General features: G+C 39.3%; 2 protein-coding genes across 2 annotated transcripts in view; one reads left to right on the plus strand and one right to left on the minus strand.

The window, feature by feature from the left end:
* Positions 1–22,711, plus strand: part of MCM9 (minichromosome maintenance 9 homologous recombination repair factor) — a 107,488-nt gene that overhangs the window by 22,089 nt on the left and 62,688 nt on the right. The gene's annotated exons all lie outside the window — the stretch shown is intronic.
* ASF1A (anti-silencing function 1A histone chaperone) lies at positions 2,869–15,255 on the minus strand. The gene is made up of 4 exons (XM_047101740.1): positions 14,821–15,255; positions 9,129–9,244; positions 4,512–4,688; positions 2,869–3,267 (listed from the first exon to the last, which is right to left on the minus strand). The coding sequence occupies exons 1-4, from the start codon at positions 14,927–14,929 to the stop codon at positions 3,055–3,057; spliced, it is 615 nt and encodes a 204-aa protein (XP_046957696.1). The 5' UTR covers positions 14,930–15,255; the 3' UTR covers positions 2,869–3,054.

The following is a 22,711-nucleotide window of genomic DNA, read 5'->3' on the forward strand; positions in this document are numbered from 1 at the left end:
GATGAGAAGGGATCTGTAAATTGAGAGGCATAAACAAGGTGCAGCATACTGGAAAGGGTAGTAAGCAAGAATATATAAAGAACACTTTATGTGCATTTAAAACTTCCCTATGACCCGGTGTTCTAGAATCCTGTATAAAATGATATCAATAACAAACAAATAAAAGTGTTTGCCAAGTAATTATGTGGAATGTTTCCTAAGTTAATTGTATAGAGTACCAAGAAATGAGTCCAAGCTATCTGCTAGGCTACTAGTAATTTCAGAATATTTGGACAGTTTTCAAGTGAATGGCTGCTGATTCACACTACACTAGCACTTTTCCCTCTTTTACTATTATTATTTTTAATATTTGTTTATTTTTGAGAGGGAGGGAGAGAGAGAGAGCACGCAAGTGAAAGGGGGAGGGGCAGAGAGACAGGGAGACACAGAATCCGAAGCAGGCTCCAGGCTCTGAGCTGTCAGCACAGAGCCCGAAGCGGGGCTCGAACTCAGGAACCCACGAGATCACGAACTGAGCCTAAGTCAGCCGCTTGACTGACTAAGCCACCCAGGCACCCCTCCCTCTTTTTTTAAATGTAAAGATCATAATCCAAATATGACAGAAGAGACAGGTATAGGGAATATGAATTTTAGAACTATAGGAAAGTTATTGCTACTTCTCATTTACTCAAAGGGCCCGATTAGCCTTTCTTCAAACTGTGTATTGCAACCACTTAGAGTCATAAATGCCAAGTTCAGTGAGTCAAAACCAGCACTTTAAAAAATGAAATACAATAAAAGGTACCAGAATATATTGCACACATAAAGATGCACTATAAGGGTGCACTGTCATGAAAATTACTATAAAAACTTGCATTACAGGGTCATACTTTGTTTTTTAACTATGGATTACAGTGAAAAGTTTTGAAAACCGCTGCCATAGACTTTCTTGGTAAAACCAGAAACCCAAATCTTAAACCAGAGGATAAGACCACATGGAAGTTTATAGAAGGTTATAAATGAACAAATGCATGCATGCTCCTCAGATTTCCTGAATGTTTTCTCAGCTCAAATGATATCCTCACTCCCTCCAATCTATTTGCCTCTCTCTTCTGTGGTATAGGTAATTTGTTCCTGTGTATATTCTCATGACAGAGCTATTTACTGTGATCAAAAAGGAGAGAAACTGTTCCAAACATTTTAGGTATAATTCAGATAGTGTCTATAAATGAGGCTAAACAGGGGAAAAATAAAACCCACATGCTATAGCTTCTTAGCTCCTAATGTTTGCATTCTAAGTATTACAGAATCATAAAAATTTTAAGTAAGAGATCATAGTTTTTAAGTCTTAACCTTCTGTGAAAATTAGCTGTTTACAAATTGATGTAAAAACCTAACCCTTGGTGTCAATACAAAATCAATCATTATAATTAGAATAAAAACTCAGCAGCAAATTGCTTCATTTGGTTATTTGGCTTATATATGCTTTATTTCTAACAAGCACATATCTTTTTCCTGTTATATTAATCACTGAGCTCTTTGTTGGAAATTTTTACTTTTATTTTCATTTTAATTATTTTAACATATTCTTAAATTTAATTGCAATTAGACAAAAATGAAATTTTCTTCATATAGTTTTAACAGTTGGATGTATTTTAAGTCTATGAACTAGTTAGTGGACAGTATTTTAATCACCTGGTATATTAAATTTCAAAATTTAACATTTAGCAAAATTTTGCTTCACAAATTCACTTTTTTAGAATGACAGGAAATATATACAACTTAGAATCCATATTCAGACAAATGCCCTTTTCCCTTCCTCAAAATAAAAGCTTTAAAAAGTGCAGTATAAAAGTTTTAGGTATGAAGGCACTGCATAACTCTGCATCATATGGCTAATGTCTTGCTTAGCAGCAAGAGTAATGAGAATATTCTACACTTAATTTAATGGAGCATAAGAAACTTTGAGGAAGGACCTAGCTTTCATCAAAGAAAAAGAACCCTTTGGCCCACTTAATGGATTCCTTTCCAAGATTGCTTTTAAAAAAAACTTAACTGGAAAGGCTATCTAGAATATGTCAACCACAAATATGCCTTATCTTATTCTGCATGAGTGTCCAGGGATATGGAGAAGAGTACCACATGTGTGAAAATATATATATTTCCAAAATAGTGACTTATCTCTTACGATAAAGCTAAATACACCTTCCCAAATACACGGTTTTTATATAAATGCTGCCAACAACAGATGATCTATCAAATCAGTTTTGAAAATTTCATAGCATTTCTATAAATCTAATGAAAACATCTAAGTCATTATAATATCCTGTTCTTAAACTTAGGGAGTTTGTATCTGCTCTTGACATGTTGAATTCAATGGGTAATGATGCATCATTCAAGGAATATTCTGATGTCCTAAACCGTTAGAAAACAAAAACCAGAGCCAGAGGACCTTATAAACAATTAACCACATTTGTTGTCATCTTAGAAACCAAACTGAATGCTATCTAACATTCCATGTAATAGCAGCCATAAGAGGCTTCAAGGTGGCCTGGAAAATCAGGTCCTGAAGTTCTTGGTAGCATATACTTGACTTCAAATCCCTTCTTTAAGGATATGACAAAAAAAAAAATGGAAATTTGCCCCTTACATTAAACCAAACTATCACAGGAAGAAACATTTTACTTGAAGTTTGTTCTCTTGAAGGCCAGTAAAATAGTGGTCCAAAGATTATTGTCCAAAAGGCTAAGAAAGCTTTACAGCCTGGTCTAATGATTTATATTTTTTCTTTATAAGTGCTTTAATTACATATAGAGGAGAAGAAAATAATATATATGTTTTAATCAGATTAGTTTCAGAACAAATAAAATAACACATTAGAGAAAAAAATTACTTAAAAATAGTTGTATTTATATTCCACAATTTGCTCAAATACTGGTTTTCTTATAAACTTTCTACAGGATGTTTTTTAAACAAATTCTTCACATTGTGTCTTGACTATGTACTTACGGAATTTCAGGGAAATAGTTCTGTATGTTTTTATAGCTTAATTTGTACTAAAGGGATGGCAGATGGTCACATGCAGTCCATGTGGGATTCTAACATGACATTTAGTGAGTTTTCTGACGTGGACCATCCCTTTGATGCTGAAGGTAATGCATCTGTTGAAAGAAGTGATTGTAGATTTGGATTACTGCTCTCTGCATCTTCCAGTTTTTCTGTGTTGTCTTCCCAATTAATGTGGAATCTTGTAACTCTGGGATTAGATGCCAAAATGTTCCTTTGAAGCTGAAGGAAGAAGGAAATATATAAATAGTAAACACTAAGAAAGTTAGATACTACATACAAATAGAAACTTAATAGAATGATTCTTTACCTTAGTACTCCTAAAGGGCCAAATTCATATACAAAGGCTAATTAAGTAAAGCACCTTAACATAACACACAAGGACCAGGGCTACAGCAGACATTATTATTTTAACTTAATGGAAACAGGATATGGAGAATCCGAGAGAATTCATCCAGATCTCTTAGTAACCAATAAAATATCTAACTTCTTTATACTTATTTCCTAAAAGGGAGAGAATCTCTTCTTTTTCTTGCAGGTGAATTCTTCATAGAACGCTTTATCTCACAAACTAGTATGCTTTGTAGATTGATGTGGTATCTTCAGTAATATTTTCAAAGAAAATGAAAAATTTCTTCAAATATAATATCTCATTATTAGTGGTTTCCTACCTTTTAATTATTATGGTTCACTCTCGGAACTAGTATTCTAGTTTTTTCTCTTTTTGCTATACAAGGTGCCATATAAGTAACTAATACATGGAGTCGATGGAAGGTCCCATACCAGGATTAAGCATTCTGGCCTTATTACCAGAAAAAACATTCCACTTTACTCCCATGTAATTTTTCTTGCATGATCCAGCAGATGGGGTGTTGTGTTCAATCTCACATAAATGATCAGTTACTAAAACTGTTACAGTTCCCAAGAAAAATCATGAAATACTAAGTATTTCAGAGAATCTGTATTCTGAATCACAGGTTTCAGATTCTCACTCAGAAGCCGTTTTCCATAACCAGAAATATTTAAGACCTTTAGGTTAACCTCTAAGAATAGCAGATAAAGGAAAACCTACATATGCGTGTGTGTGTGTTCCAATTTTTGGAAGAGTTATAGACCAAGAATATCATTGAATAATCATGAATTTCTATGTTGTAAAGGCTGAAATGAAAAGAATTATGATGTGTGGGAAATGCCATGCAGAAGCTGTAAACAACTGTTTCTTACAGGAGGATTTTTCCAATTTTCTAAATCATCAGAGACTCTCAAGGTGCCTGACCAACATTAATTACTCATGATTCACTTGGAGGTAGGGTCTGAGGTCAAGTATGGGTAATGGAACAATTAGTTTGCCCAGTTAGCACAAAGACCTCAAATTTATTTTGTCTCAAAGGTATTTTCATAATATAGTATGAATTGGCACTTGCTTAATAGTAAAAGTAATGAAAGAGGAATACTCAGAACATTACCTTAGAAAAGTCTGGTTTTACTGGCGGATTTTCCCTTAATTCTGTCTCAGTATATTCATTATTTACATAATAGCCAACTCTAATAAATTCTTGACCCCGATAGGTGCATGTAATTAGCACAACTGTTACACCTACTGCATCTGCATCTGGAATGAGTCCTGGATTAGGTGCATCAGCCTAGAATAATTTAAAAAGAAAAGAAACACACATCACAAAGAGGCAAGCAAGACTGGAGTTTTAGTTACCTTGAGCATCATGAATTAAGGGTACAGCAACAAAAACTTGGGGACATCATACTGGGAAGGCAAATGTTCATTTTTAAGATTGACTTAAAGCCAGAAAATATAGTTCAAATATTTCTCCATGGTATACGTAATTACTCTGGGTACCTGAAAGCTTCACTACTTCCATAGGAAGATAAATCTAGCTACACTGTGTAGTAGTTCCTGAGGGATTGTGCAATATTCAATTATAAAACCTTTTATAAAATATAGCAAATAATTAAATCAGTAGTCTCATTGACTCTACCCTTTTCCAGTCATAATTTTCTTTTTGTTTTTGAGAGTGAGCACCAGTGGGGGAGGGGCAGAGGAAGCGAGCATCTTAAGCAGTCTTCATGCCCAGTACAGAGCCCGGTGCAGGGCTCAATCCCATGACCGTGACATTATGGCCTGAGCTGAAATCAAGAGTCAGATGCTTAACCAACTGAGCCACCCAGACACCCCTCCAGTCACAATCTTCAAACCTAAATTAGTAAATATTCAATGATCTCCACATAGCCTGTTGGCAGCAAATGTTTATTATACCAGTTTCTCTCTTATACCCAGGACACACAGCCACTCTCCCACCTGTCACAGATATTCTAATAGTAAATTAATATCAAATTGAAAATGGAATAGAAATAGCTATTCAGCAGATTCTCAAAAATATTAAACTATTGTGAATGACTTTGATAGGCACTAAAATATAGTGTACTATTTAAACCACGCACACTGGAAACACAATGAAGGTAAAAATTGGTTTGAGCAGACATACTCAATGACCTTGTTTTAAATCCAGCTGCTGAATCTTGAGTGCAGAAGGTGAAGCAAGTGAGCTAGAGGAGGTGGACAGCATGAGCAAAGGCTAGGGCCCTGTGGCACTACGTACGGCTGGAAGGAGTCCTAGACTGATGGGCACTGACACAGACCTGAGGCAGCCATTCTGAATGGTAAATGGATAAAGATTGTCCCAGCAGATTAGCTTACTCTTGCCAGGACACTAACAAACATCCCTGAGCCTGGTGAACACTTCAGCCATGGCCTTGGCTTGGGAAAACCCCTGTCTGGCATTCTCAATCAGGCTGTTTGAATTATCAAAGACCAATGATTATTGTATAGTTATTACATGTAGATGACACAAAAAAGCATAAAATATCTATCTAGTCTAAAACATCTATCTAGGCCGAAAAGTTCAGTCACCTTCTGGTTCCCTACCTCCCACATCCAGCCAGTCTAACACTTCTCATCTCGAGTCTCAGTTCGTGTCTTCATGTCTTCTCTGGAATCCTGTTGCAACTTTCTAACTGTTCTCCCCTAGCTCGCTTGCTATTTTGCACTGTTGCCAGCATTAGCTAGGCAAAGATCCATTCCTATCCCTTCACTAATTTTAAAAACTCCTGATGATTACTCCCATTTCTGAGAAAAAAATCCCTTAACTTCATTTATAAGGCCCTTCACAATTTGTTTCCAACCAACAGCTCATTCACATTCCCTTTATTTCCACACCTCTTAACTCTTGTTCTAGAATTAGAGTTCTTTTAAATGTACTGGTAATCTTTCATGCCTCTGTGCTTTGCATATACTGTTACCTTGGCCTGTAAGTCTCTTCCCTAACATCCTAAAAAATTCATCTAAGTTTGCATAAAATGTATCCTTTAGTGAAGCCCTTCCTAATTCAGAAGGTAGAATTAATAGTACTGTTTTTGTACTTTATTACTTGACACAAATCCTCTTTAATGTATGTCCAATAATTTAAATGTGTTTATCTTTCAGTTGTTGCTGGGATTCTAAGCTTTGTCCTGGGCAAAAATCCTGTCCAGTTCATCTTTATAATTCCATGTCTGGCACAGCTCTGGGCGCACAATATATGATTAGTATTTTGAAATTCATGCATAACTCAATGCCTGACCTAAAGTAATTTATGATCATTTTAGAGAGATATCAGCAGGGGTATGAAGGCCTGTCCTGAGAATATGCTGTTTGTCTTACAGATCCTGTGTACCCCTACTGAGAGGGGTTAGGTTACTTCCAGGGTACCCAAAGAGCTTCTAATGTTCTGGAAGTTCGTGGAGAATGGGGAAACAGAGGTAGTTTAGTACTGCTATGGAAACTTTCCTCCCATAGTGCTTCCCATCCCCTCAGTAGATTGGTTCTAGCCATGTTTGTGTTTTAAAATTTGATTGCCAAAGAATTCAACTTGAGCAAATCCAAATTCAAGTAGAAAAACTCACAGTCCTCTCAGATCACTTAAGATGAAATAACAGAGGGGCGCCTTGGTGGCTCAGTTGAGCATCGGACTTCAGCTCAGGTCATGATCTCAGAGTTCCTGAGTTCAAGCCCTGCACCAGCCTCTCTGCTGTCAGCATGGAGCCCGCTTCGGATCCTTTGTTCCCCTCTCTCTCTGCACTTCCCCTGCTCATGCTCTCTCTCTCTCTCTCTCAAAAATAAATAAACAGTAAGAAAAAAAAGATGAAGTGATAGGTAGAGATTTTTAACGTCAACCAGCAGTAGTACACAGATGTCTGGACATCTTCCTGCCAGCCTTTGACACACTCATAAGAAAGGCATGTTTATTCATGGCAGACCAGGGGAATACTATGGTAATTTGTTTAAAACACAAAACAAAAACTGTAGGTTAGTCCCTTTTTTGCTGATAATGGTGAATTTTTTTTAAATACACAGGGTGACAGTCTGATTTAAATTGCATGGTGCTCTTTCTCTGTCCTTTTTGGCAATATGAACACTGGTACCAAGGTAAAACTACTGGAAAATCACTGGAGGGAAATATCTTTGAATATATTTTTCACTCCAGCCAAAAGCTTAACAGTGTTCTTAACAACATAAACACACAGAAAAGATCATTTAAGGGTTTGTTTCAAAGCCAAAAGATTTATTTGCAGGTTTTATAGTAGCATAAAAAGGTCTACTAGTACAAATCAATCCAGGTTTCTTAACCACATCATGAATTATCATCAGTGAATTATGGGTTTTCCAAGCTTATGGGTCAAAGCAAATACTTCTTTGTGTAATAATTTCAAGAACTTAAGACACAAGTGTGTTACAAGCAATGGGGCAGGATGTGAAGCAGTCTGTCAACTGCAGTGCCTCCCCCTACCCATGTCTTTCACCAAGGTTATGCACTCACATGACTCAGGTCAACAGCACTTTTAATGAATAGATATGAACTAATATATTTGAGCTTTTCTTAACCATTTGTTTAGATATAGTAAATTTTTTTTTTTTAATAAAAAGCACTAACGCTAGGAGACTATAATTCTGATTCTGTATTTAGGAGAAGGGAAGGATAGGTAGCAACTCTACAGATACCATGTTTATGATACATGATTCATGGCCCAGATTCATGGCCCATATCAGATGGGATTATCTGACCAACGCTATTCATTTAAATTGAAAATGAAAAAAAAAGGGGGGGACATCAGGGGTAGAAAGAGTTAATGTCCTTCTGGATGAGGTCTTTTCAGTGGGTTCTACATTAACTGATGGGACTCTGCTGTGTACAAATACCTGGAAGAAAATTAATAGTTTTCTTTTTGAAACCTATGAGTAGTTACTCTTTGGGCTATTATAAATATCTCCCTGTAATAAGCATGGATAATTGGGAAATGACTGAATAGTTTTAAACAACAATTTAACATAGATTAAAAGAAGTAACACTTTGAATACAGAAGACAGTGTCTGAAGCTTTGGTACAGACCCAAATACTGTCAGTGGTATCTGAGAACATAATTTGTTTTGGAATTTCCCCTCACAAATAATAAACACAGTAGTAGATTTTAACAGTAATTCTCCATAAAATGTGTAGATTAGATGCTTTAGTAAAACACTGGACTTTAATTCCAATGATCCAAGATTATGCAGATCTCTCTAGTAGCATACCTAACTAACCTAGCTCAATCATGCAGCGTGCTGAAATAAAGTTGTTTCTGTGGTCAGTACTCCTAGTGGCTGAAACCAGAAACCAAGATGCATATTACTAACTATACCAGTTAGTAGTATGCATTCAACCCCTGTACTGGCTGCCGGACAGCCACAGGTCTGATACTATCGGACTGTCCACAGGAAGAGCCCCGAGTTAACCACAACGTGTGCCATGACACAGTATAAGCTTTACTGCATGCTGTGCACACTCTGGAGTAAACATCACATTAACCTCTCAGCACACAAAATCAAGAGGTGGCATTCCTTTATGCTACAGAGGCTGCCTAAAACACAATAGAAGCAGATAAAAAGTGAGTGCAGAAGCAGAGTGATTTAACCAAAAGGAAACGAGTAAGGACCATGAGATATATAGTTTAGAAACGTATTTGGCATACATATTTACCAAGAACAATCTTACCTGAAATACAAACATATGCCTTCCTGCAGGAACAGGGCCCACTAAAACAGAGTCTAAAACTTGATCGTATTCTTCACTTTCTGCAGAGCCCACATAGATAATTTTCCATTCCAAGTCTAGGGTTAAAAACCAAAACATTATTTCATATTCAGTAATTACATTATGAGATGATATCAAAGACCCTATTTTAATGTCCACTTAAGCCAATTATTGTTTGCTGAAATTGACTTCCCACAGCAGAAAGTCCAAAAAGGCACTGAACTGCTCCTTATAAAATTTTTACATTTCTTAACAGAGTTTCTCAAAATGTTCTTTTGTGAAACACTAGTTCCTGGGCAGGGCTCCTCATAAACAAACCAAAATGGCCAAAAACTTGGGAAATGCTACAACCTTGTCTTAAGGATTCATAAATAAAGCACACTGGCAGAGTGTTCGGGAACTTCCTTCGGTCAAGAACACCAGTAACATTAATTCAGCATTTCCCAAGTTTATTTGGCTATGGAATCTCTCCCCACTTTTTTTTCGTATGTTATCTCTTAACAACCTACTTAAACACTTTGGAAGGGCTGCCCCATACTATATTGCACAGATCCAAATCACCAAAGAACTCCAACATGGAAAAATTATTAACAAACTTCCCTTGTGGCTTAGAAGGGGCTTCAGCTCATCAACTGTCAAAGGGACCACAGTCAGGGTTTTTCCTCATGGTCCCTCTTCATGTCATATATTCTTTAAATTGGGAAGAGGAAACCAAGGATCCTTGTGCCACTTTATACAACAGACTATATACAGTGGGAACAAGCATCAGGAGGAATAAGACACGCTTAAGTGCAACCCAAGACATTTTCTGTAATTCAACTGTTACATGTAATTCAGCTTTTATTGAGCACCTTCTACAGTGTGCTCTGTAGCAAGAACCCAGAGATGGGTAAAATGACTGCTTTTTCAAAGGAGCCTCCTGCTTAGTAGGGGGAAGAAGACAGCTCTGCAAATACAGATTACCCGAGCCCTCCTGGTCCTGAGGGTGTTTAGCACAGTGCGGCCCACCCTTGGATTCACTACACTGCGACTACAGCACTCCCAGAGGGGTGTTTCTAGGTCACTGAGAATCTAGTTCTACTAAGTCAGCACTTTCTGAGGACCTATTATGTAAGTCATGGCTCTCTTCTAGACCACTTACATTTCTGTCTTCTAGCACATTTCCAGATGCAGGGTCCTGCATCTGACATCTCACGAGATCATCTATTTGTTGATAAAGATTAAAAGAGGAAAGAAGCAATATGAGTATCTAGTTAGAAGGAACAGCAAGTATCTGCTGAAGAAGCAATGAGGCTGGGCTGGTGCAGACTGAATAAAGGGGAAAATAACTGACCCTTAGCTTGGGTGTGAGGGGCATGGCCAGATTATGTAAAGTTTTTGGTTTTGTTTTTTATTTTTGAGACAGAGTGTGAGCAGGGGAGGGGCAGAGAGAAAGAGAGGGTGATGAAGAATCTGAAGCAGGCTCCAGGCTTTGAGCTGTCAGCAGAGCCCAATGCAGGGCTCAAACCCATGAGCCGTGAGATCACAATGTGAGCCAAAGTCTGACTCTTAACCAACTGAGCCACCCAGGTGCCCCAGATTATGCAAAGTTTTAAAGGTCATCGTAAAGATTTTTGGCTTTTACACTGAGTGGCACAGGAAGCTATTGGGAGGGTTCTGACTACAGGAATAACATGATCCACTTTTCATTTTAGAAGGATCATTCTGGCTCCTGTGTTCAGTATGGATTGTGAGATTTTGAGGGTCAAGAAACAAGGTATTTTAACAACTGAGGCAAGAAATTATGGTACCTTGGACCACATGTAGCCATAGGGATGAGAGCAAGGACACTCTGGATAAATCTTGAAGATAAAGGCAGCAAGAATCCTTTTTTGCAGGGGGTAGGGGATGAAATCAAACAGGAATTTGTTTTGGACATGTTAAATTTGAGATATCTACTAGATAGATATCTAATAAAATTACAAAATTAGTGGCTAGTGACATAGGAAACCCAAAAGCCAAGTGGAGAAACTTTTAAGAAAGGGGTATAAAAGCTATTAAACTTAGCCAAGTGCGAGTAAGACTGGGAACTCTCACACGAAGGTTTTCATATTTTGTTCATTTTGTATGTATTTATTTGTACTAATACATATAGTGCTCTTGGCCTCCTAATTGGTAGAAAGTAAGTTGGCATTTGTAGTCTGGCATGGAAACATAGAATTTATAAACTTATTTTGTAAAATACCTACTATGTGCTGAGCATTGGTCTTGCCAATTTCATACCTGTTATTTAAATCTCAACAGCTTTATCATATGGATTTAATTACACTATTATGCAAACAAGAAAGTTGAGGCCCTGAGAGGCTAAGTAATGTACCCAAATTCACACAGCTAGCAAACTCAGGAATCAGAACCTACGCTATGTCTCTGCAACTCCAAAGCCTGGGCTCTTTCCAAAACCTAAACTAGGAAGATGCATTCTTCCATTTCTGCTCTCAAATGAATAGTGGAATAAAGGAAATTAATTGGGGGGGGAGGGGGGAGATGGGGAGATGGGTGAGACCAGAGGCTATAGGAAGATGATCTACCCTTAAGGAGCACAGGCTGTAACTCAGGGAACACCTGTACCTTAATTTCTATCTGATGGAATCCTTGCTATAGCTACTGAGTTTAAAATGCTCAGTACTTATTTATAAATTAGCATCAATTGTTTTATTCTTACTATTTTTTTTTAACCCTGCTTTCATTTTCCTGTCCCTTGTATTTGAAGGAGGAAGGGATAGAGTCAGATGCACAGGTTATCTGCTGAAGTAGTTTAATCATTTAAAAAGTTAACTGTTTCATCTAATCATGGAAATCCCGGCCTGCAAGTATCTGCATTTATGGTTGGGAGTGAGGGAAGTAACGAAGTGAATTTTAAACTAATTACACTACTTGGGACGATCTGTGATCTAGTGGAAAGTATGTAATCTTTGGGAATTAGAACAAGCCTGAAGTTTAAAAGCATGAAACACCATGTTCAATTCTGGTACATTGTAAGTATTCAACTAATAGTAGCTAGAATTATTGGTACTGACCAACTTAAAAAAAGAAAGAAAAGAAAGAAAGCTCCATTCAGTAGAGAAAGAATCAGTAGTCCACAGAGGGCATAACAAAGATTAGCAGGAAGGTCAATCAAAACGTGTACAGACTTGGGACCACCAGATCAAACATCCTGGGTCTCCTAATCAAATTATGAAAAATGGTGGCCAACATCTGGTGTGGGGCTTGAGACAAAATTATGAAGTGAAAATTTCCCTTCAGAATATTCTGTAGTTTCATTTTAAGAATAGATTTTTTAGAGATCTGCAATATAAAAGTATGGAACCTGTAAGAAGCTTTTGCTAAGTAAACTCAGTTTCCTTAATCCACATAGCCTCTAGGTGGAGTACACAAGCATGGCACCTTTTTGAAAGATTCCTTTGCAGCTTTCAGTATGACTCAGCTTAAACTCTTTTTTAAAATGCTAAATAACCAGTCTTAGTGCTCTGGGATGAAGTGTACAAGTGGAAGTAAGCGTATTGTTGACACTAGTATCCTAAAAACTCTGATGTCCTTCAGCTGAGTTCTGATTAGGTCCCAGGTAAAAATGGAACGTAATTCTGCTTCCATGAATAGTGAGTTTCAGCCATCCAATGTCAAAGCCCTGTAACATCATGAATCATCTATCACCCTTGTCCAAAACTGGCTCTTAAAATGGAAGGCATCACTTGAGAAATACCTGTACTTTGAATAACTTAAGCTTAAAATGCTATAGTATAAGTTGGAATGGACTGATCAATGGTTTCTCTTGCATTCGCCAATTTTTATATACAATTGGCAAAAAAAGTAAAGATTACCAACTGGTTGGATAAGAAAAACTGGCCTGATAGTTAAATGGTGACGGTAGCACTCTGGGAAAGTAATCAAATGGTTTCAGAGTAGTAACAAAAATCCCCCTTAATTTTATTATCAGGGATCTATTAGAAGTTAGTTTATTTTAATAAATGAATCGTCTTTCAAAATGGGACCTACATATTATATATGTGCATATATGCTTTATATATTCATTAATACTTACTGAAGAGCACAGATTAAAGTGTTATAATTACAGGAGATGGTGGAAGGCACTGAGTACAGAGGACTGTTACTTTATATACGCCTGTACAACTTTTAAAAAGTTTATTACAATGAGCATGTATTGCTTTTATAATTTGAAAACCTAACACCCTACATAAAATACATTTTGTGGATATTAAAAACTAATTTTTAAAGTGAAATTGCTTTATATGCCATTATTTGCATAATTTTAAATGCATTTCGCTAAATATACTTGTAAGTTCAAATAAGTATGTCCTGTTTAATTGTAAAATGACCATTGATGAAGCTAAATTTTTTTTTCAAATTTTGAAAAGTCAAGCACTGGATTATTTTAATAAAATTTACGAGCAAATATAAAAAAAAAAAAGCCTTGACAAGTTTTAGCTTCCTAAATATTTGTTACTGCATATAACAAAAATATTTTTGGAGACCTTAATACGGACTTAAAAAAAGTAGTAAAAATTTTTGCATTGCCATTAGAACTTTACCTTTTATTTCCTGGCCCACTTTTGTATTTTATGCTCAGGGTGTTTGGATGAGTTATTTTAATTAGATTTCAACACGTTCTTGAAGAAAGTCTTTCAGACTACTGAGAAGCCAGTGATTTTAAGTCCTGGAAATTATTTAAGTGTTTTACTTATTTTTGCTCTTGGGTTAAATGTAACTTTATAGCTTAGCAATATTTGTCTTCTGAGCGAGAGGAGAGAAGGTTTCAGTCATTACGGAACAGGAGTCCACGCCGGTCGGGGCGAGCCTGCGCGCCAGCATCCCCGGGTGCCCCGAGCATCCCGGGCGCGGGCCGGGGAGTGCCGCCGGGGAGCACCCGCGGTCCCCGGGGAGCGCCGGCGCCCGGCCCGCTGCGCCGAGGGGCCGAGCCTGCGCCCGCCTCCCCCGCTGGTTGGTCCAGGGAGCCAGAAATCAGCGCGAGGACAGCCTCGCTCTCCTCCCCGGGGCGGCCGGGCACGGCCACCCAAGAGAGTAGGGCAACTCCAGCGTAAGCTCTAAAAATGGATTTGCCTCTCGCTCGGGGGCAGGAAGGTGGGCAGGCGGGGCGCCGTGTTCGTCACCCGCGGCGCGGAGAGGAGGCGTAGTGACGCCGGGGTCGGTGGCCCAATTCTCTACTCTTGGTAAGATGGCTCCGCTGCTAACTCGCCGGCGCGACCACACACATGCCTCTCCCTTCCCAGCCTTCGTGCCGGGGCCGCGGAGGCCGTTCCCGGCGCGGGGCCAGCCCGGGGCGACCCCCGGCCGGCGCCGCGGGCGCGAGTGCGGGTCTAGCGAACCTCCCGCCCGCCAGACAAAGCTGACAACATGGCTACCTCCGCTCGAACAAGTTCCTCGCAAGTTGAGCCACGGCAGGCGCCCCGGCTGCGGCCGAACGCCGCGCGCGCCTCGGCGGCCGTCGTCCATCAACTTCAAGTTTCCCTCCGCAGAGCCGAGCCTGCCGCCCGTCCGGCGCCGAGCACCGGCCGCCCGCGCGAGGCCGGGCCCGGGAAACTTTCAATGTCTGCAGCCCGCAACTGACAGCCCGGCGGCGGGCGGGCGCCCGACTCACCTTCAGACAGGTCCTCGATGCACTCGAAGGTGATCTCGAACTGGAACGGGTTGTAGAAAGGAGAAGGGTTATCCAGCACCACTACATTGTTCACCTGAACCTTTGCCATATTTTGAAAAAAACACAAACAATGGGAACGGGGCTTGTTGCGGCACAATAAAGTCCAGCGCGCGGCCGCTCGGGAGAGCGCAGACCCCCGCCCCAGCGCCTGCCCGACGTCGTGCAGCGGCGACTTGAGAAACTTTTTTTTCCTCTTTTTATTTACACGGGAGCACTCCACAGTGTTTTGCAGCTTTCCTATTTCACTAAACTACAGCCCATTCTGCTCTGATAACTAGCAGCGTTGCCCGCGATTGGCTGCACCCAAGCTCTGACCCTCCTCCTCCAGCGAGGGCCTCGGCGGTGAGCAAGATGGGCTCCCGCTCCCGGAATGGACTCGGAAACTTTAACTGCGGCTCCACCTGCTGGTGTGGATTAGGACAAAGGCGGAGAACAAAGTGAGTGGAATACGGGCTGGGAGGCCCGCGCGGAGGCCGCCGGCGGCGGCGGCGGGGGGGAGGGGCGGCGCTGGCCCCGCCCCCGGCCCGGCGGCTCCCGCGCCACACGTCGGGCGTGGCCGCGGCGGGGCGGGGCGGGGGTCGGAGGAGGCGTGGCCGCGGCGGGGAGGCGTGCTCGCGGCCGGCGAGGCGGCGGGAGGGCGCGATTCTGGGCGACGCCCGCCCCTCGGGTTTGCTTCGTGTGGTTTTTGGGTATTTTTTTTTTTTTTCTTTTAACTCTCTTTTAACATCAGTCCAACTGCTGTGCAGTCTCTCTACTGAAATTTAATAGATGTGATTCGGTTGTCTACACTCGGTTAGATTCAGCTTCCTACGTACTGGGTACATTTGGGGTAGAAAGGGTTGGTTGCAGTGGAAATAAATTGTATTTTATAGACCCAGTGCCAGCTCGAACGGAGCAAAGCCATTTTGGAAATCTAGTTCTTGGTCAATATCTGCGTTTGGGCACTACAGCGCGGTTAGTTAAATAGACACAAAATGAAGGGCAAAGAGAGAGGCTTTTCCACGCATACTTTGCATGAAAAATCTAAATAGGTAATATTTGGGCTGCACCTGAGTCGTCTTCCCGTTCTAATCTGGAAAACCCCAGAATAAGAAAAAGATTACCAACGATGTGATCAGTTACACCCCAGTTTTCTGCCGTTTCGTGAGCATAACAGGAACATAAAAAGAGAAAATGGAAGTGTCAGGAAACCAAAGGGCAAAAAATATGATAGGAAAGGGAAAGGAAATGTAAAGAACACAGCGGCATACCAGGGCATGTGATTTTCAAAAAATTTATGACCCAAACCGCTAGTAAATAAAAATTTGTGGCACCACAAACAAGTTTTGAGGAGTCTGCTTGATTCGTCGGCATTCGTGTGGATTCATTTCTGCTGTTTGACTACCACTGTGGGGAAAGGGAGAGCTTTTAACACGTTTGTGGGGTTGTTGAACAATTTCTGTTTACCTAGTAAGAGTGTCATAATGATTTATTACCTGCTGTTCATAAACCATCAGTTTTTTCCTTAAGTGTTTCGAGTGAAACCACTGATCTTGACTAATTAAATTCAGAAAAGTATTACTTCTTAAGTATCATCTGTGCTGAAAGAGTTGTTTCTTAGTATAGTGCCCAGGATTTTGAGTTCTCATTCTTTGGGCATTTTTCATACTAAATAGATTGCTGTTGATGAGGCTTCTTTATCTGATAGATAGTCTTTTGAAAGTTAATATGGAAAAGGTAATACCAGGCCTCCCCATATTCAGAAAAACTGCTTGGAGCAGGGGTTTCTCATTTTATTGTTAATGGATTAAACAGTAAAATAGGACCTACCAGAAAAGGCTTCCTCAAGCCCAGTTGTTTGTGTATGTTACACTAGGAGCCTTAGTGTGGTGATAGATGCAAGTTACTGTGACTGATAAACTATATTCTCTGTTCACTCAATTAGTGCTGGTCTTAACACTAGCCAAGATAAAGTGTCAATTGCTATACTATATGCTGTTAAGATACACTAGATATGTAAGATAAATGGCCATAGAAGATTAAAACATGAGTCCTTTGAGAATGGTATATGCAGTTTTCTGATTATTGCAGGCACTCTTAAGAGGAGATTCTAATTCACTTGCTTTATAAAAATGACATTATAAGCTTGGTAAAATGAAGTGTATTTTGCAGTCTGACCATAGGTGTGTCATAATAAGGTATACCTTATACCATAAAACTTGCTTTTGGTGGATATGCAGCATCAAGAACTGAAGAGATCTACCTGGATACCACTAGTTTGGCTTATTTTCTTTAAAACTCTTTGTTTAACATGTCATGTACAACAGTATTTAAGGGGAAAGTGACCTTCTTTAATAGTCCACTGGAAACCGCAAATAGTGGCTCGAGGCCTCTCATGTTGTGTGTCCTGCCTTAACTCTTTTATTATTGCCTTTCATAAACATTAAAGAGCCTTTGAGCATCTTTTCCAATAGTTTCCTTCTTCACCTTTTACAGTACTTTACAGGAAAGGCCAAAGGGGTTCCCAGATGTGCCCTAGCATATTTCTAAATAAGCTGGTATTTCACAGAGGAAAAAAAAAATTATAAAAGCATCACTCTAGTTTCAGAGACAATCTATAAGATTGCTGGACAACTTTTTGGTGACTCTCAAGCAGCTGATCATATTGCAACAGATGGGTCACCATGAGTATCTTCATTTATTAAGTACCAAAGGGGACCCACTTGATGCTTGGAGGGCTGCAAAGAATATAATCCCCAAAATTGCTTCCCTCCGTATAAATTCCCTCTGTATGGAGGAAGGATGGCTGAAGGAGATTGTTTGGACTCTAAGATGAATAAAGACTAAACTAGTGCCAAGGACAGAGATAAATGAACCTAGTTGGATATTGTTATAGGCTGAATTGTGCTCCCCCCCCCCATTCATATGTTGAAGCACTAACTCTCCAGTACCTAGGATATGACTTTATTTGGTGATAGGGCCTTTAAGGAGGTGGTTAAGTTAAATGAATTCCTGAAAGTGGGCCCTAATCCAATCTAAATGGTATCCCAGAGGAGGGAATTTGGACATGAAAAGAGACAAAGGGCACACATACACAGAGAAAAGACCATGTGAGAATACAGCAAGAAGGCAACCACTTGCAATCCAAGAAGAAAGGCTTTCAAAGAAACCAACCCTGCGGACACCTTAATCTTGTACTTCTAACCTCCAGAACTGTGAGAAAATTATTTACATTGCTTAAGCTACCCAGACTGGTATTTTGTTATGGCAGCCCTTGCAAACTAATACAGCTATAATTTTTTGTCCACATAATTAGGCTTATTTGACAATCTGAGTTTATTTAATCCAATTATTGGTCTGTTATCACACCTTTCTGTGGTGTAAAATGAGGTGGTCATTTAGCCATGCCAGTAGGCTGTGGTGGGGTGTGGAGTGGTTCCTGTAGCTACTTAGAGAAGTACCTATTGGTGTTGGGCATATAGCTTAAAATCTGAAGGGACAAGATGCAGCTTGCCTCCTCTACAGACGGCTTCTAAAAATCTTAAGCTTGAAGTTAAATTGAAGATACACACAAAACAAGATGAAAGAGTGAATTAAAATGAACTAGAATTAGATTGAATTAAATGAAAATATATTGAATTAAAATGTATTATAACTAAGATATAAATCAAGTCTTAGCTCCTGCCTGCTGCAGAAGTTATAGGAATGGAAGTGCTAACCTCTTGCCTTTGTTCAAATCCTGGATTTCCACCTGGGGTAATTACATTAGTCCTGTGTTTAATACTCTCTAGAGATATTGTCCCCATCTTTTAAAAAAAGTTCTAATTTAAAGCTTGTCGTAGTATGCTCTTTAGTTAGTTTAAAGGGTTCCTTATTATTTATTAGTTATAGAATGTCAAAATTTAATAATAGTTTTAGATAAGATTTTGTGTATAATTTGTAGAATGTTGAGATTTGCTAGAGTTTACATTTCTAAAAGGAATAAATTCTACTGTAATGATTTTAATAATTTATCATATAGAGAGCATTTATTATGTGAAATTATTGTGCTCAGCTCTGTGGAGTATTCAAAGAGGAAACATCCATGGGCATAATCCTCATAGACTTTATTGGCAGGAAAGAAAGCTGTGTAATCAGATCTGTATGGTACAGAAGAGAAAGTGTTATGTAACTTTAACCAGTTATTGTTAAAGTTCTGTGGGAAGCAAAATATGGTATCAAAATAAAGGCTGTGTATGTGTGTGCCCATGTGTATAGTATGTGTACGTATATTTGGTATGATATATATATGGTATGTATGTATATCTATATATGGTATGATGCTTTACCATTTGCTTTTTTTTATTAATGTTTATTTATTTATTTTGAGTGCGAGAAGGAGCATGCAAGCAGGGGAGGGGCAGAGAGAAGGAGAGAGAGAATCCCAAGCAGGCTCTGTGCTGTCAGCATGGAGCCCCATATGGTGCTTGATCCCAGGAACCATGAGATCATGACCTGAACCAAACTCAAGAGTTGGGTGCTTAACTGACTGAGCCACCCACCAGCCCCGATGCTTTCCCATTTGTAAAGAACTTTTAAATGACCTGCTTTGGAACCTCAAAACATCCTGGTATAGTAGGAGGGTAAGGTATTATCATTTCCACATAACAAATAAGGACACTGGTGCTCAGAAACTCATTCCTTCCAGCCCCTGAATGGCTCAGTCAGTTAAGCGTCTGACTCTTGACTTCAGCTCAGGTCATGATCTCACAGTTCGTGGGATCAAGCCCTGTGTTGGGATCCTAGCTAACTGCATAGAGCCTGCTTGGGATTCTCTCTCTCCCTCTCTTTCTGCCCCTCCCCTGCTCGCATGTGAACATTCTCTCTCTCTCTCTCTCTCTCTCTCTCTCTCTCTCGTTTTCTCTCTCTCTCTCTTCCTCTCTCAAAATAAATAAGTAAACTTAAAAAAAATAAAAGAAACTCATTCCTTTATTTGCTGACCTTGCTTCTCTATTCTCTCTCCTCTGTGTCCGATATTTAAAGTGGCCTTTATGTGTAGAAAAAGCAATTGTATCTGGCTGGCAGACACCATGGTAATGTCTTGATTAATGAACTCTTGAGGAACAAAGTTCCATGAATGAGATTAGCCCAGGTATATACTAGTTGTGAGAAGAAGCCCAGCCAATGCAAAACTATGGGCCTCTCCCCCTTGAGGCACCGCAGGTGTCAAGCCTCCTGTTGCAGAAGGGATATCTGGGGGAGGATAGAGCTATCCCTCCTGGAATGCATCCTTATGCTTTTTGTAAGATTTCCATATTTGTTACATAAAGTATGTCCCCATCCCCCCATTCTGTGTTCCACCTCATTAATAGCAGTTTTGCTGTTTTGTGTTCATTTCTACCCATCATTAGGTTACAAGTTTGTTGAAGATATAAACTATATCTGATCCCTTATCCATAAATGGACTCTACTGTGAAACACCCTTTGGATAGCTATCAATGATATCAGTTAGCTTTCTGAAGCACCATAATTAATATTTGTTGTTGACATTTGTTGATGTTGATATATTGTTTCTGACCAGAACAATATGAATGAAAATGCTTAGTAATTATTGTCCATTTCTTGAATCTAGTTTTTTTTTTTTTAACCATGTGTTCTCACTTCTCCTATAAACAGAGATCCTTCTAAACTCGTTTTCCTCTTGAACTCAGTCTCCACTCATCCATCTTCCTTCTTGTTTTACATTCAGTCCTTTTCTCTTTAACCCTCCACCTGTCTTATTCATTAGAGGCTCCTTTCTTTTCCTGATATCAGGAGAAATGTGTGATAAGTAGAGAAAGGACTGAAATCTTTAAAACCTCTCTAGGCTAGAGCACTGCTTGCACAAAGCCACTGCTAAGCATAGCAGCGTTTCTAGCTGGTTACTATAGAGACAATCGGCATTAGATGGAGACTCACTTGACGGAAGCTAGGCAAGGATGCTTCATGAGATTGGAGGCCTTATAATGCAGGATCATGTGGAAAAGGCCAAATACTCGGAAGGATAGGAAGGGGAAAGGTTTCACAAATGAACTGCTAGCTAATTGGTAGATTTTAGGTTGCTAGAATCTGTGACTGCCAAAGCCTTGAATCCAGCATACAAAGAATCCACTTCTCAGAACCTCAGTATGATTGCACAGTGATTTTTTTTTTTAAATAACAGCTATGCTGCTATGAACATTTGTTTACAAATTTTTGTACAAGACCTGTGTTTCCATTTCTCTGGTTTGCGCTTAATTATTGCTGGGTCATATAGTAACTCCTCTTGAGGAACTACCAGACTGTTTTCCAAAGTGGCTGCATCCTTTTACATTCCCACCGGCAATGTGTGAGCATTCCAATTTCTTCACACTGCCACCAACCCACTTGTTATGCCTTTTTGATTATAGCCACGGGTGATACGCAAAGTGGATCTCATTGTGGTTTTGACTTATATTTCCCTGATGGCTAAAGATGTTGGGCATTTTTCATTTTCTTATTGGCCATTTGTATGCCTTCTGTGAAGAAATGTCTATTCAGATCCTTTGGTCATTTAAAAAAATTGGGTTGTTTGTCTTTTTCTTACTGAGTTGTAAGAGTTCTTTATATATTTTAAACACAAATCACTGATCAGACACTTTCAGAGTCTTGTATTTATCAGGCTTGGAAATTTTTTCGCCCATTCTGTGAGATAGTTTTTTGTTTTCATGGGGTTTTTTTTGTTTTTTTTTTTTTGTTTTTTTTTTGGTGGTGGCCTTTGCTGCCCCAAAAGCTTTTAATTTTCAAAAAGTCTAAAACTCTCAAAATACTGCCTGATTCAGGGGTCATCACAATTTACACCTGCATTTTCTTCTAAGAGTTTTATACATTTATTTTATTTTCGTTTTCTTCCAACATTTTAATGGTTTCATTTTTAAAACCTTTTTATCATAAATTATGCAATTTATTTGAACTAAAACAAACACAACCAGTTTTCTCATTTCTCTCTCCCCACCAATAGATTGGCAACCACCAATCTATTCTCCGTATCTATGAGCTTGGTTCTCTATATCTATTAGCTTTGTTAGATTCTACTTGTAAGAGACATCATGCAGTAGTTCTCTGTCTGACTTATTTCACTTAACATAATGCCCTCAAGGTTTATTCATGTTGTTGCAAATGGCAAGATTTCATTTTTTTTTTATGGCTGAATAAAATTCTATTGTGCATATGTACTACAATTTATTTATCCATCAGTGGACACTTAGGTTGTTTCCATGTCTTGGCTATTGTAAATAATGCTGCAGTGAATATGGGAGTGCATGTATCTTTTCTAGTTAATGTTTTGTTTTCTTCCGATAAATACCCAGAATAGAATTGCTGGATGGTTTTCCTCTGAGAGTTTTATACTTCAGCACCTTATATTTAAGTCTTTGACCCAGTTTGCATTATTTTTTGTATATGAAGTAGGGGTCCAAATTTCTATTTTTGCATGTGGATGTCCAATTTCCCAGCAGTTTCATTTGAAAAGACTATTCTTTCTCCAATGAATTGTCTTCGAACCCTTACCAAGAATGAATTGGCCATAGGGGCACCCGGGTGGCTCAGTCGGTTGAGCATCCAGCTTCGGCTCAGGTTATGATCTTATAGTTCCTGGGTTCGAGCTCCTCATTGGGCTCTGTGCTGACAGCTCAGAGCCTGGAGCCTGCTTCAGATTCTGTGTCTCCTTCTCTTTCTTTCTCTCTCTCTGCCCCACCCCAACTTGGTGCGCAAGGGCATGCATGGGCTGTCTTTCTCTTTCAAAGATAAATAAAAATATTAAAAAAAAAAAAAAAGAATGACTTGATCATATCTATGGGTTTATTTCTGAACAATC

Source organism: Lynx rufus, unplaced genomic scaffold (assembly GCF_022079265.1).
Source record: "Lynx rufus isolate CCGP_SWC_20201006 ecotype Redwood Valley unplaced genomic scaffold, mLynRuf1.p SCAF_6, whole genome shotgun sequence".
Taxonomy (NCBI): Eukaryota; Metazoa; Chordata; class Mammalia; order Carnivora; family Felidae; genus Lynx; species Lynx rufus.

Coding starts and splice junctions, on each gene's coding strand:
- ASF1A (XM_047101740.1), bottom strand. CDS start 14,929: ATGGCAAAGGTTCAGGTGAACAATGTAGTGGTGCTGGATAACCCTTCT. Junction 9,245..14,820: donor CATCGAGGACCTGTCTGAAG/GTGAGTCGGGCG, acceptor TTTTAACCCTAG/ACTTGGAATGGAAAATTATC. Junction 3,268..4,511: donor TAAAACCAGACTTTTCTAAG/GTAATGTTCTGA, acceptor TTCTTCCTTCAG/CTTCAAAGGAACATTTTGGC.